Raw genomic sequence first — 15,833 nt, forward strand, 5'->3', positions numbered from 1 at the left:
AACAGCCCATGTCCAAATGCAGCAAGACCCGGACAATATCCAGGCTTGGGCTAACAAGTGTCAAGTAACATTTGTGCCACACAAGTGCCAGGCAATGACCATCTCCAACAAGAGAGAATCTAACCATCGCCCCTTGACGTTCGATAGCATTACCATTGCTGAATCCCCCACTGTCAACACCCTGAGAGTTACCATTGGTCAGAAACTGAACTGGAATAGCCAAATAAATACTGTGGCTACAAGAGCAGGTCAGAGGCTAGGAATCCTGCGATGAGTAACTCACCTCCTGACTCCCCAAAGCCTGTCTGCCGTCCACAAGGCAAAAGTCAGGAGTGTGATGGAATACTCCACACTTGCCTGGATGAGTGCAGCTCTCACAACACTCAAGAAACTTGACACCATCCAGGACAAAGCAGCCTTCTTGATTGGCACCACATCAACAAACGTTCACTCCCTCTACTACCGACGCAGTAGCGGCAGTGTGTATCATCTACAAGATGCACTGCAGAAATTCACCAATGCTCCTTAAACAGCACCTTCCAAACCCATGACCACTACCATCTAGAAGGACAAGAAGACAGCTCACCACCACTTTCTCAAGGGCAACTAGGGATGGGCAATTAATGCTGGCCCAGCCAGCGAAGCCCACATCCCGTGAATGAATAATTTTTAAAAATTCATTTTCAGCCATTCATTTGCAAATATCCAATAAATGCTTCCATCCAAATGGAGAAATGACATCTGAAAAGTATAGATTGTGTAGTTGAATCAATTCTAAAAGTAGTGATCTTTCACCTCCAGTCAGAATGTTATCTCCTTTTCTGACTTTGTACTGGGAGCAAGATATGATTAATTTTTATTTGATTGCAAAAAGGAAGTTTAGTGTCTTGCTGAAATTATCACTAGTGGTGAAGGCTCTCTTCCCTGTTCCTGTTATGCCACCCAGCTCTGGAAATTATTTTGCAACCGCACAAAATCCGGTCAGCAATTTTGTTTTACAACATAAGATTATTTATTTTCCAGTAAGCTGGCAACTTTCACCTGGAGCAAATACTATACCCCAATAATGTTTTTTTTTATTATTCTTTCATGAGATGTGGCATCGTTGGCTAGGCCAGCATTTTTATTGCCCAACCCTAATTGCTCTTGAGAAGGTGTGTTGAGCTGCCTTCTTAAACCCCTGCAGTGCAGTCCAAGTGGTGTAGGTACACCCACAGTGCTGTCAGGGAGGGAGTTCCAGGATTCGACCCAGCGACAGTGAAGGAATGGCAATATAGTTCCAATTCAAGATGGTGAGTGCAGACAGTGATGTTCCCATGCATCTGCTGCCCTTGTCCTTCTAGATGGTAGTGTTCATGGGTTTGGAAGGTGCTGTCTCAGGAGCCTTGGTGAGTTCCTGTAGTGCACCTTGTAACTGGTACGCACTGTGCGTTGGTGGTGGAGGGATTGAATGTTTATGGATAGGGTGCCAATCAAGAGGGCTGCTTTGTCCTGGATGGTGTTGAGCTTCTCGAGTTGTTGGAGCTGCACACATGCAAGCAAGTGAAGAATATTCTATCACACTCCTGACTTGCACCTTGGAGATGGTGGGCAGGCTTTGGGGGTCAGATGTTGAGTTACTTGCCACTGGTTTCCTAGCCTCTAACCTGCTCTTGTAGCCACAATATCTATATGGCTAGTCCAGTTCAGTTTCTGGCCAATGGTAACCCCCTCGATGATGTTAGTGGGGGATTCTGTGATGGTAATGCCATTGAGTGTCGGGGGTGATGGTTAGATTCTCTCTTGTTGGAGATAGTCATTGCCACTAGTAAGGTGCAAATGTTACTTGCCACTTGTTAATCCAAGCTAGGATATTGTCCAGGTCTTGCTGCATTTGGACATGGACAGTTTCAGTATCTGAGAAGTTGCGAATGGTGCTGAACATTGTGTAATTATCAGTGAATATCCCCACTTCTGACTTGATGATGGAAGGAAGATCATTGACTAAGCAGCTGAAGATGATTGGCCATTCTTGGATATGGGTGGTTTGGCTAGGACATTTTAGATATTAACAAATTTTCTGATCAGGTAATCCTTCCCAGCTAAGTGCTTTGTTTGTGGGTAGCTATATTTATTGGTTGCTGATGCTTTGTGGTTTCGCTCCACCTGGGATTTCCTTATACTCCATTTAGTTAACTTTGAGTGCAAAATCTTTTTTAATGACTAGCATTCTTGTCCCTAGGAGTTAGACGTTTCGCTTCTTAATCTTTTCGTACTAAGACAACATCCATATCTGGTTTAGGGGTCACTGGTGGCACCTTAGTCTTTTTCAGGTTTTGCTTAGTCTGTGACACAAGGGAAAATAAGTCATCAGTTCCTGATAATTCTCTAAAAACAAACATTTTGAGGCTTAGACTAACTATTACAGTAATACTGATTACTTGTAAGACAGCAATGCCAGTGTTGAGTCTCAGCAGTTTCCCATCCACAGTATCTACACCTGTGTGTCGGGTTTTAGTTTCTCTGCTTGTGGGGCATATTTTGCCACTTATCGATTCCTTGCTCTATCTGCTCAACGCTCTCTTGAAACATTCTCCGAGGAGTAACAATTAAGAGTTTGTACCTAAGACAGTCATGTCTAATAGTATGACCCTGCACAAGATGGCCATGAAGGATTATTTATAGCACATGTGCCTTTATGTTTTCAAGTCCACTCCAGACTGAATACAGAAACGAGGCTGACATTTGAGTGTGGCACTGAGGGAGTATTGTTTGAAGGTGCTGTCTTTTGGCTAACTTGATACCAGAAACCTGTTCAGGTGGATGTAAAAGATTCTATGGCACTATTTGAAAAAGAGTGGGACTGTACTCCTGGTTCCCTGGCCAACATTTACCCCTCCATACCAACAAAACAGAGTAATTGCCTGTTCATCTCATTGCTGTTTGTGGGATTTTTGTGTGGGGCAAATTGGCTGTCACTTTTCCCGACTAACAATGACAACTGCAGTTCAAGGGCAATTTGTTGGCTGTAAAATGCTTTGAAACTTCTTCTGGACAGCACCTGTCTTTCGTCCTTCCTACCTCCTTTGTCTAAATTTTATCAAACAAAAACTGCAAATTATTTTAATTAATTCCAAAGCCTAGGTTGAATCTTTCCTTTTAGAGTGGTTCTACTATGCTAGTTCAAGATAGTTTTCTAGGTCAGTACGTCGCTGAACTAATTGGGTAACAAGCTCTTTTAGATCAAGTATTGTGCAATTAAACAGGGTTAATTAATAACCTTGTAGTAAAGAAGCCCCTGGGGCCAAGTAATCATAATGTTATAGAATTTTAAATTGTATTTGAGAGTGCTTAAGTACGAAACTAGGTGTCTTAAATCTAAACAAAGCAAATTACCTAATTATGAGGGGTGAGTTGGCAGAGATAGTTTGGGAAACTACATTAAAAGCAATAATGCTGGAAAGACAATGACAAGCATTTAAAGAATTATTTCATAATTCACAATAGGTATATTAAAAATCCCACTGGAAAATGATCCAACTGTGGCTTACAAGTGAAGTTAAAATAGTATTAGATTAAAGTAAGTGGCTTATGATGTTGCCATAAGAGAAGTAATCTTGAAGATTTTGAGGATTGGGAGGATTTTAAAATTCAGCAAAGGTTGACAAAAAAGAGAAAATAAGATATGAGTAAACTTGCTGAAGACTTAAAAACAGATTGTAAATCTTCTGTAGGTATGTGAAAAGGAAGAGATTTGTATGAGTAAACATGGGTGCCTTAGAGGCAGAAACAGAATAAATTATATTGAAGAATAAAGAAAAAAATATCTTGGACAGAATTTTTGGCCCCACCAAGGTTGGGACTGGAGGTAGACGGAGCTCAAAAGTACCAGGATCAGACATCGTGCCAGTTTGACCCATTTCCCAGTGTCAGACTTTTTGGCCAAGACCAGTTTGGGGCCAGCTGGGTTCCTACCCCCACAAGGAGGACAACCAATTAGGCTCATTATGTGCCTTATTATAGCCAAGTTAAGAAAGCCACCTCGGGATTTTCAAGTCAGCCTCCAATTTCCTGACATGACGGGGAGTAGTTTAACTGCTTGGTTGTGGGTACCCAGTGGCAGGTTGGGGTGCTAGCACTTTTAAAAATTGATTCATGGGATGTGGGCACCGCTGGCTGGGCCAGCATTTATTGCCCATCCCTAGTTGCCCTTGAGGAGGCGGTGGTGAGCTGCCTTCTTGAACCGCTGCAGTCCATGTGGTGTAGGTACACCCACAGTGCTGTTAGGGAGGGAGTTCCAGGATTTGACCCAGCGACAGTGAAGGAATGGTGATATATTTCCAAGTCAGGATGGTGAGTGACTTGGAGAGAACTTTCAGGTAGTGCTGTTCCCATGTGCCTGCTGCCCTTGTCCTCCTAGATGACTTTGGTGAGTTTCCTGTTTCTTCAACAGGAATGTGCCCTCTCAGCCATTTCTTAAAAAATGTAAACAAGAAAAAAGAGCAACCAGTCAGGTCACCATTATGGCGGGTAAAATCCCTTTGCAGGGCAGCCTTTGCTGCACTCCAAGCTGGCCTACAGGCTTTCCATGCCTGTCTGTTAGGAATGCAGCAAAGGCTGCCCTACAGAGGGATTTTACCCGCCACAATGGTGACCTGACTGCTTGCTCTTTTTTCTTGTTTACATTTTTTAAGAAATGGCTGAGAGGGCACATTCCTGTTGAAGTGCCCTCTCAGTTACTTACCATTCATTATAGCCAGGTGTTCCTTTGAAACTGGAGGGCCTCTGGTCTGTTTGAGAGCCTGCCAGCTGCCCTTAATTGGGCAGGGAACCTGCCACCATACCAATTAAGGGGGTACCCGAGTCAGAATCCCAATGAGTGATTGTTTCTTCCCTGGGGGCAGGTTCAGGACACAGAAACAGACCTGACTCTTGTTTCCTGTCTCCAAAGCAAAAATTCATCCCTATATAACTGCCTTTAGGGTAAAAAAAACTTTCTGGAAGTATTGGAGAATCAAGGATCTAGTGAAAATAAGGAACTTAAGGATATTGGCATTAGTAAAGGAAGAGTACTGAAGAAATTAATGCGAATGAAAGCTGACAAATTCCTTGGACCTGACAGCCTACATGCTAGGATTTTAGAAGTGTTAGCTACAGAGACAGTGGATACATTAGTTTTGATCTCCCTGAATTCCCTAGACTCTGGTAAGGTCCAAGTCATTTGGAAAATCATGTGGAAAATACTATGAGTAGGAATGATTTAAAAAAACAGAATATTTTTTTAAATGGTAAGAGATTGGGAAATATTGGTACTCAGATGGTGTTCTTGTTTACGAATCAAAGAAAGTTAACATGCAAGTACAGCAAACAATGAGGAAAGCAAATGGTTTGTTACCCCTTTATTACAGAGGGATTGGAGTATAAGAATGAAAAAGTCTTAATAGCAATTGTATAGGGCCTTGGTAAGACCATAGCTGGAGTATGTGTACAGTCTTGACTTCCTTACTTAAGTAAGGATAAACAGTCACTAGCCTGATTCCTCAGATGAGGGAATTATCCAATGAGGAGATTTTGAGCAAACTGGGCCTATATTCCTTAGAATTTAGAAGAATGAGAGGTGATCCCGTATTTAAATTTTTTAAAGGGCTTGGCAGGATAGATAACAAAATGTTGTTTCTCCTGGCTGAAGAGTTGAGAACAAGAGGTCATTGTCATAGAATAAGGCGTCGGCTCATGAGGACTGACTTGAGAAATTTCTCTACTCAGAGTTGTGAATCTTCGAAATTTTCTACGGTAGAAAGCTGTGGAAACTCAGCCGTTGAATATGTTCAGCAGATGTTGAGAAATTGGAATTGGGATAATCTGGGAAGTTGTAGCTGAGGTAAAAGATCACCCATGATCCTATTGAATGATGGAGCAAACTTGAGAGGCTGAAAAGCCTCCTCCTTCTCCTATTTCTTGTGTCCTTAAGTTTTGAATGATTAGTTTAACAGCCTACAATAGGGTTACTGACACAGTGACAGGTTTTCTGTTTAGGTGGCAAATACTTCTCTAGGTTTGGGAAGATATTCTCCCCTGCCTGTTATCCCTACTGGAATTGTTTTGGGGAAAGCGGGAAATGTCAGGTGGTGAAGCCTGCTACTGTGTCACCTCCTCAACCGTGGTTTTCTCCCCTTCACCATTGGAAGGACTACTGCTGCCTTCCTCTTCCCCTCCTGCCACATGCAAATGGAAATGGGTTGGGGTGGGAAGATCCCTTGGAATCTCTCCTGTCCAATCCACTTATGGACACTCCCTGGGGCCACCATGTGCAAAAGCAGTGGTCCCCAGAAACTACTGAGGACCTCCTGAGGAGGGAGATCACCTAGATCCCCCAGAGGGGTGAATCCTGGCTTATGTTTCTAATTTCACTGTAATTCATTTTACACTGTCCAATTATATGGTAGCCAAAGGACATGTTTTTAAAAGCTGTCTTAATTAATTGAACCAAATGTAAGTTCTTCTTTGTATCAGCCTCTGTATCAGTCTCTGTACAAGTATATGTAGTTCCTTGAAGTATCAGGGATAGTACATACTTTGTGTGTCTTTGGTAATATTATTAGCACAGTGTTATGGCTGCATTCCTTCACAACTACTTAATTAATTTCAACTCAATTTAACGAACAGGAAGAGTGTGAGGTACTTACCCTGCAGTCAATATGTGAAATCTATAATCTGCAAGGTAATTGTGCAAAAAACGTGCAAAAAGGCAAAATGGTTTTATAATTATGCTGCATTCTTTAAAAAAAAATCAAATTGACTTGTACCAATGCACATTTGAAGTATTCTGTAGGGATGTCTCCCAGCTCAGAATTCTATCAATGTATATATATTGTTTCAAGGGTGAGTTTTTCTCCAGACAAAATCAGATCAAACTGTCAAAATTGAACTTTTTCATCTGATACATTTAACTTTTGCCACATCTATTAAACTTGACAACTACTCGAAACTTGAAGGTATCTGATGAGATCATGGTTTACACAGAACCATACTGTGCCAATTAAGTGTATTCCTTTCTTTGAGGCCTCAGTTAGGGTGATAGGTACATCCATTTGAGTCAGCTCCTTGAACTGCTTGTCAAACTATTCCCATGGAAACAATATCAAGAGAGTATAGCCAAAGGAGTAAAATGAGAAGACCTAGCCAGCCTGATAAGCATGCTGCTTCCACAAACCTTGTGCAAATAATTGCGGTCTCTTCACCACTTCGTCTAAAGGCAGGCTCTGTATACTTTCTCTGACTTCCAATTGAATTGAAACCCTTGAACATTTGTTCACCACACAGGTCTACTACTCAAACTTGAATTTAATTCCCACAAAATACATTTTCTTAGTCCAAGTAGCACAAGAACCATTGTGCCCTTTAGAGTAGTTGATTATCACAGCCTTAAGTTTCATTTGCAAACCAGATATTTGGGACTAGATGTTCTCTGTTATTAGGTAGGATTGCAGTGGAAAAGGCACATAATTGGGAAGGGAGGTCTTCTGTCACCTCACTGGCTTGGCCTTCATTTCCTTTCTCAGGAACATCAGTAGTAAGGGTTAATAAATTGTTCCTTCCCCACCAATCACATGCTAATGTTTTTGGTGGTGGGACTCCATATTTTGGCCTGTTTCTTTCCCAACCACTCCAAATTCTGCCACTCCCTTGGGTCCACCTGGTAAACCATGGTTTTAGGCCCAAGATTGAGGTGGGAGTAGCCCTACTTTTGGCAAATGGAGGAAGCGGGAGGTCCCCCTTTCCACCAAAAGGCTCTATAGCCCCTTTAGCATGATCTCATCACTTCAGGTTCTACAACGGAGCACCTTAATTTTCTTTGGAGTCATTGGCAGGAATTCCACCTAGATCCCACAATAAGTATCAAATGGTTGTGACCCAGAAACTGACCAGGATGTCATGAAAGGCAGAGGCCCCAATCCATCATATTTCAGGTGGGATCAGGAAAAGCCAACCCTTTGTATCTTAAAAGAAGTGCTGGACAATTGATGCAGCATTTGTTGATCATGCTGAAAATGTTATTGTATTTGCCTTGAACTTTGAAGTCATCCAAAACTCTGCTATCTGTGTCTTACCTTGCAGTAAGTCCTGTTCCCCTATAACCCCTGTGCTCGCTGACCTCATTGGCTCCCGGTCAAGCAATCTTGATTTTAAAATTCCTATCATTTGTTTTCAAGTTTCACCATGACCTCATCCCTCCCTATCTCTCTCATCTCCTCCACCCCACAACCTTCAAATATCTTTGCTCAGCAATGAGGCTAACTGACATCCCGCCATGAGCGGACGACTTTCCCACATGGGCCCCTTTCTGCCTCCAGTTTAACCATGGGCAGCTTTCCCGTCACTGAGACATTGACACCCGGCCTATCCTGCGATTAAGTGGGCCAGGCTGCCACGATTCCAGCCACGGCAGACTGGATTAAATTCTGCCCCGGTATCTGTTCCAGCTTGTACAGCATACTGCAAAGAAGGGAATGTGAAAGAAGCAACTCGTGAAGTGCTTTTCAGCTGTGCAGTATGAACTCTGGTTCCTGGCTGCTGTTGCCTCTTCCTAACCTAATAACTTCATAATTCCTTGATTGTCTAATGGCTGAATTTTGCAGAAATTGCATGCAGATAGCTTTATCCAGTAATACAGATTGATATCTGTTTCGGGCTTGGAAACTACATATTGAACATTGTTATAAAACACATGTTTTATATCGAAAATGACTTTGTTCAGTGCGTTGAAGCCACCAGACAAGTAAAAAGACTGAACGAAAGCATTTTAAATGACTCAAACTGCAGCTTCTAAGATGGCCAAACATTTGTATAGCTGTACCCTACATATTCCAAAGTCATTAGGACAGAGTCTGGCTATTTAGAGATGGTCCCTGTCTCTGGTGGGCTATCAACTCAGATGATAGTGAATGACCACATCTCCTGAGCCATTCACAAAATATCCAGACATTATCTGTGTATTCAGCTGGGTGTGGAAAAAGCCATTAGACTCGATCACTTTGGACAATGGACCCCCATGTGAATGGAACTCCTCCAGCCATAATGTAATAATTTCTAAACAATGGATCTACAGTCAGCTTGCTATGACAATGTTTGGGCAACGGACCAGTTTGTGAGAGGGGATAATGGGCCATAACTCCCAAGCTCCCAAGTGTCAGATTTGGTGAGTACCCCATATATATGCTGGGGAATCCTTCTTGGAGGTTCCCAAGTAAAGGTTTGCATGGCAATTGCCTACAAGTGCAAAATTCCACTGGACAATTGCTGTGCTGTGGAGATCATCCAAATATGCGATTTAAATCGCAAACTTCAGATGGCTCCACCATGGTTACACCAATAATTACCCAGAAAAAGTTAGAAGAGTTAAAACCTCTTCTAACTTCTGGGTAACTATTGTAAAAACCCAGACCGACCCTGAACGGGACTCCCCCCACACCCCCCCCGACCACCCACAACACCCAACCTCTTCAACCAACCCCCTCGACCTCCGATTTCTTCCCCCTCCCACCCCCCAAATCCTACCCACTCACCTTAGACACTTACCTTCTCCCTAGCCTGTCAATTTCAAGGGACCTTTAAACTTACCTGCTTTACGGCAGCTACTGCTGCATCCGCCAGAGCTGCACTTTGCTGGGGCCTGTGAGGAGTCTTCGATGCAGGCCCCAAGCAACTCCGATGGTCGGAAGTGTTCAGCATAATTTTCGAGAGCAGGCAAATAGGAATTTATTCCTTCTAATTCCTGCGAGCCATCTCTTTCTGACTCTGTGTTTAAGAAACTGCTTTTCTCCAGGCCAGCCAGAAGAAGGAGTCGAGTATGAGATCAGAAAGACCGGAGTGGGCTCTTAATCTCATTCCGTCCATCCTGCAAGCTTGTACCATGCCTGTTTTTTGACCATCCATACACCCTGGCAGTGCATTAAAAAATCAACCCAGCAGCTGCTGACCCAGAAGAAAAGTTAGAAATGGTCCGCCAGCATTTTTAAAATCGTCTCAACATAGAATCCAGAAAGACCATCAAGCTCATTCCGAAACCATCCAAGTCATCAATCTACATGATCCGTATATAACTGACTTTTTTTTGACTCTTAAACAATTTAACTTTCCCTTCCACTTTGTAACTTACATCTCTGCATGTCTGTGTGTGTACTATTGAATGCGTGTGCAAGTGAGAGTTGATGTTTTTTAGTTTGTGTTAAATATAATAAATCCTATTTCCTTTCCTTTTTAAAAACTTACAAGAAAACCTGTTAGGGTATGTCTTTTACAGTCACAGCACTTAAACACTTGAACACTCACTGAATTACCAAGCAAATTCCTTTTAAAAAAAAAACCTGTTGTGGTCAACTGAGGAGTAGTAAAAGAGGGGATCCATTCTACCACTTCTCACCTGACTGTAATAACATGAATAACTGTTCCAGACATTGGTAGAAAAAAGGCATATTTTGGTGACCAACAGTCAGTAAACTCTGAGTAGTCATATTGCCACCAAGCACAACTGCAGGGTTTGATGGTGATTGTGCGGAACTGGTTTCACAGCAATCAACAGAATCAGTCAGACTGTCTTATCTACTGTAGTTAGCATGCATTATGGGACAGAAACAGCCAATGGCATCATAGCACAGAAACAGTCAATGACAGTAATAGTTAACTGCAACCTTAAATCTACTCCCGTCTTCTAAAAGCACTGCCATGCTGTCCGATAGGACAGTGGCAAACCCTTCACAAAAGCATCACATGCAGCACTACTAACCATGAAACAGGGTTGGGTGCTGTGCTGTTTTGTCATTGCCTCCAGACTCAGTTTGGTGACTGAACATTTTGGTTTAGTTTTGCTTGACCTTTTTTTCTGCCCCAAAGACTTTCCAAAGCGCCCAAAAAATGTTTCTGTGCATTATGACTATTTAACTTTAGGTGCCAGCATTCCTTAGGTTTCAGCTGAAGTGCTGATGGTAAAAGCTGCACATTGTGAAATTGCATGCAATTGACATACTATACTACTGGCCAAATTTACACTTGTTTCTGGCAATTTTGAATTCATTTTCGTCTTATGTGAGAATTATGTCACATTGGCCCAATTTTTCCGGCAGTAATAACGACGACACTAGCAGCATTCGGAACCATTACTCCACTGAAACTGACAGCGACTTCTGGAGCCTGCACATGTGCAGTGAATATATGTTTATCCACAGGGTGTGGTGTTGAGGCAACCCCAGTCTGCAATCAATGGGAAATCAATTGAATTGATGAGAACTTCCATCCATAAACTGTTAGTCTTGCTGTAAAATTTCTTGAAAAAGTCACACCTTGTTGAACGGGCTGTAACTGGATTTTTAACAGCCTGCTAACTTCTTAATTACAGCTAAACGCTCTCACTGGTCCTGAGATGCTAATTTTATAGTTGTGGATTCCCAAATTTCTTCATAATATTAAATTCCACGTAACTTTAAAAATGATTAAATTTAGTCTATTTTAGTTTCTATCTTCAATTTTTTTAATGCTATTTGAAAATTTAAGTTCTAACTGAAGGATTTAAGTGGTTTTAACTTCCTGGTTTGTGGCTTTTGAATACTTCACTGTGATTGGCAGCTTACCCGCTTGCTGGCATCAGCGCTATGAACACCAAAAGATCTCCTTGACTTGGCACCAGATTTAAACTGCTGTCTGGAAAGGGTAAATTATGCCACAGAGATCGGTGGATCTGTGTTGGCAGTTTCTTAAAGGTCAACAGCATGCACCGTTGCTTTGCCACTGAACTCAAAATCCAGATTTTTATTTTGTATGGTAAACTTTAGTGTTTAAACAGTTGGTAAATTATTTTTTTATTTCATTTTTTTTCAGATTTCATTTCAATTGCCTGTATCTTGGGGACAGGAATATTAGGTAAGTCTACTTCATTTTAATGTTTACTTTTTGTATTTGTTCATGGGATGTGGATATCACTGGCCAAGCCAGTATTTATTGCCAATTCCAAATTGCCTTTGAGAAAGTAGTGGTGAGCCACCTTCTTGAACCACTGCAGTCCATGTGGTGTAGGTACACCCGCAGTGCTGTTAGGTAGAGAGCTTCAGGATTTTGATCCAGTGACAGTGAAGGAACAGCGATATAGTCCCAAGTCAGGATGATGTGTGACTTGGAGGGACCCTTGCAGGTGGTGGTGTTCCCATGCATCTGCTGCCCTTGACCTTCTAGATGGTAGAGATCGTGGATTTGGAAGGTGCTGTCAAAGGAGTCTTGGCGAATTGGATACCTGCAATGTATTAATCTTGTTATGATGTATCTAGCATTGACGTCCATGTTGCGTTGTATTTCTAACAAATCTTAGAGGGTGTCTCAATGATAAAACCCTCCTTTTGTTTTGCTCAATCCATTTTAAGGTGGCATTGTTTCTGTATCAGAAATAACATTTTTAAGAATGTTGCTAACAGCACCGGAGCTTGTTAAACAACTGATTTAACATATAACATTGATACTGATTCATCCCAGCATCAATATCTTTCTCCAGTTATGTTATTTGATGTGCAACTGACCCTGTGTGCATTTAAAATTAAGTATTTTAAATGGAAGAATACAGGAGATAGGTTAGGGCAGTGGTTTAAGCTGCAGTTTAATAGCTTCCCTTCATATTGTAAAACCAATCAGGTCCTCAGAGCTTAAAATTCTCTCAAAATCCTTGTTTCTGAAGCACCATTACAGCACAACACTGTTTTCAGTGGTAGATTCTTGGGTGAAGTGGAGTGAAAACAGCCTATGGACAATGCACCAAGAGAAAACTCTCTGTGATACAGATGAAGCAGCAAAATAAATGAGAGGAATTTGAAGAAAATTGCTAAACAATTATTAACACATAGGAATAGAAGACAATGGGCTCTGGTAAAAGAAGCAATAAGTTAACATGAAAGGTGTTCTCAATATGAATGGAGCCACTTGGTCAAAGGCTGTAGCTTAATAGAATGACTAAGTTAACTAATGAAATGTGTTGTATTTTCATTTGGGAATAATATCTAGTTGCTCAATTTATTCAACTCAGATGAGAATTTATTTGTTAATCTACTTCCATTTTATCCTCACCCAGGAAGTTATTTACTTATTCAAGCCAATTCAGAATCTATTTTACTCAGTCACTGATTTAATTATTTATAGATACCAAAAGGTAGTTGATTTATTTACTTACTTGTTCAATGTAATAAATTATGTAATAGCCATCCATAGAGTAACCATTTATTTGTATCCTGTCAGAGTTTATTTTAGGTAATTGCTTATAAAATAATTTAATTAGGTTACTTCCAGGAGGCAATATGACAGATGTCATATTGATCATACAAGTGAGAACCAGGCTAAATATAAAAAGTTCAGAAGGCAAGTGAAAAAGGTAATAAGAGAAGCAAGGAGGAAATATAAAAAAAGACAGGCAGCCAACATAAAAGGGAATCCAAATGTCTTCTATAGGCATATATAGAGAAAGTGTAGTAAGACGAGGGCTGGAACCAATTACAGGCCAAAAAGGGCTTCTACACATGAAAACAGAGGGCTTGGCTTGGGTAATAAATGAGTATTTTGCATCTATATTTACCAAAGTGGAAGAAAAGGAGGTTTCAGGCTGGCTGTACTTACAGTTGACAAGTCACCAAGAAAGAATTTGAATGCATCAGAGGATGCTGAGGGAAGTAAGGGAGGAAATTGCAGAGACATTGGCTATAATCTTCCAATATTCCTTATAGACGGTTATTGTGGGAGGGGGTGTGGTCCCAGAGGACTGTAGAATTGTAAATTTTACCAGATATTATGACACAGCAGTTGGTAAAGGCTGTTATTTTTAAAATCCCAGAGGGAAACTTTAAACAACTGTCAATTGGTATGTTTTGAGTTGCAGCTCTAAATTCAGGAATAAGACCACCAGTTCTCGAGAGGTTTTTATATAAAATCAAATGAAACATTTATTAATTTACAACAAGGTTTTAAACATATACACATGTCTACAAATTACTACTATCATAACTTGTAACAAATTCCCAAATTAATCTCCACTAAGGCAACAACAACAAATAGACTTAACCAGACACCAGGCAAAGCATTTTCACTCTAACAATTGAAAATTAGGTTCCTTTCAATTTGGTTCCTTTGCAGACATTTGTAGGCTTACAGCTGCTTAGATATTCCATGCCTCTGACTTCCACACACAAACTTCACTCAGGTTCTACCCAGCCTTCGCTTTTAAATATAAATTTTCATTATATCACCAAGCCTTTGAACCCCTTTCATAGTACCAATTTTATTAGCAATATAAGCTTTGCTTGGTGTCTCCTGTCTAGGTGCAAGATTTCACCCCCAGTCTTTGAATGCTCTATTCAACAAAATGCAAAAGTACTCTTTACCTCTCTGTTTATATCTCAAAACTACATCAAAGCACCCAGACTAGCTGGCTTTAATCCAATTAACACACACACAGACTAGACCTCTGCTTAAAAGAAAATTCCAGTAACATTATACACATTAATATCTTCATGACACGAGATGGATTTGTTAAAGGCAAATCATGTTGGACTTGATTGAGTTTCTTCATGAGGTAGCAGAAAGGGTTGAAGAGAATAATGCGGTCAACGTGGTATTGGTGAACTTTCAAAAGGTGCTTGATAAAGTGCCACATGATAGGCTTACCAACAAAGTTGAAGACTATGGATCAAATGGAAAGTGGCAGCATGGATATGAAGTTTGCCGAGTGACATGAAACAGAAAGTAATGGTGAATGATTGTTTTTCAGACTAGAGTGTGTTACAACCGGGATGGGAATAGTGCACAGATTCTATAGCCCCGCTACTCCACAGGTCGCAGCAATAGTGTAATTGTTTAATTCCCTCACCAAATTAGCCAACTTGTTTAATTCACTCACCAAATTAGCCAATTGTTTACCTTCACTACTGCTAGACCCAGAATAAAAGAATCTTTAACCAGGCTTCTTTCAATAAACTGAGAATAATTGATTTATAACGAAACAAAACTTATTTTTAGAAAAAAGTTGCAAAACTGGTTAACATAAAATTTATGTTTCAGAAGTGTAATGATTTACCCTATTTTTAAAAAAAATCCCAATATATACATATATACACACACACACACACACACACACACACGTGCGCACACACAAAAGAGGGCAAGACAAATAAGGTCTCTGCAGAGGTTTGTGTAAGGGAACACCTTTTTTAAAAAAAAGATAAAGTTTGCAAAGGTCTTGATGCTGTTGATCTGACAGCTCACTGGTCACAGCAGTTATCTGGAAGTCCTTTCAAATAGATCTTTGATGAAATGCTGCCTTTGTTCATTTTCGCTTGTTGAGATGTGGATACGGGTTACTTGGTTACCCCAAAAGAATCAAGGTATGGCTTTGGCTTTGTCACTATCAACAAAAAGTAAGATTGGGAGTAAAGCATTTTCAGAATTAGAGGTGAATGACTTGGATCCCGAAGAGGGATTGGCCCTTCCAATACAATTTTTGGATAGGTTTTATAAAAAGGATGACATGTTGGAAGCATATGAAGCATGGTTAACCTTTTATGGATTTAAGAAACCAGATGAGCAGTCTATGGAGGAATATATTGTGGACTTTGATAAGTGATATAAGAGACCGACAAAGTTTAACCTTGAAATCCCAGAGTCTGTATTGGCATTTAAGTTACTCGATTGTGCGTGCATTCCGCATGCCATTCGAGATTTGGTATTGACAGGGGTTCACTTCCATGAGAAAGGCACTCTCCTAGACCAAGTGGCTGCTGCCCTAAAAAAAAAAATTGGGAAAACAGTCATTTCCAGCTACTTTCCTATCA

The 15,833-nt window shown here is 40.8% G+C and overlaps 1 protein-coding gene across 3 annotated transcripts in view; it reads left to right on the forward strand.

Moving 5' to 3' along the window:
• LOC144693794 (uncharacterized) overlaps positions 1 to 15,833 on the forward strand; it is a 456,645-nt gene that overhangs the window by 25,965 nt on the left and 414,847 nt on the right. For all 3 annotated transcript variants that reach the window (XM_078563834.1, XM_078563835.1, XM_078563833.1), the window contains exon 2: positions 11,854 to 11,895. In XM_078563834.1, the coding sequence (XP_078419960.1) occupies positions 11,854 to 11,895 (42 nt within the window). The remainder of the gene's footprint in view (positions 1 to 11,853; positions 11,896 to 15,833) is intronic.

The sequence above is a fragment of the Cetorhinus maximus genome, chromosome 19 (assembly GCF_964194155.1).
Source record: "Cetorhinus maximus chromosome 19, sCetMax3.hap1.1, whole genome shotgun sequence".
NCBI lineage: Eukaryota > Metazoa > Chordata > Chondrichthyes > Lamniformes > Cetorhinidae > Cetorhinus > Cetorhinus maximus.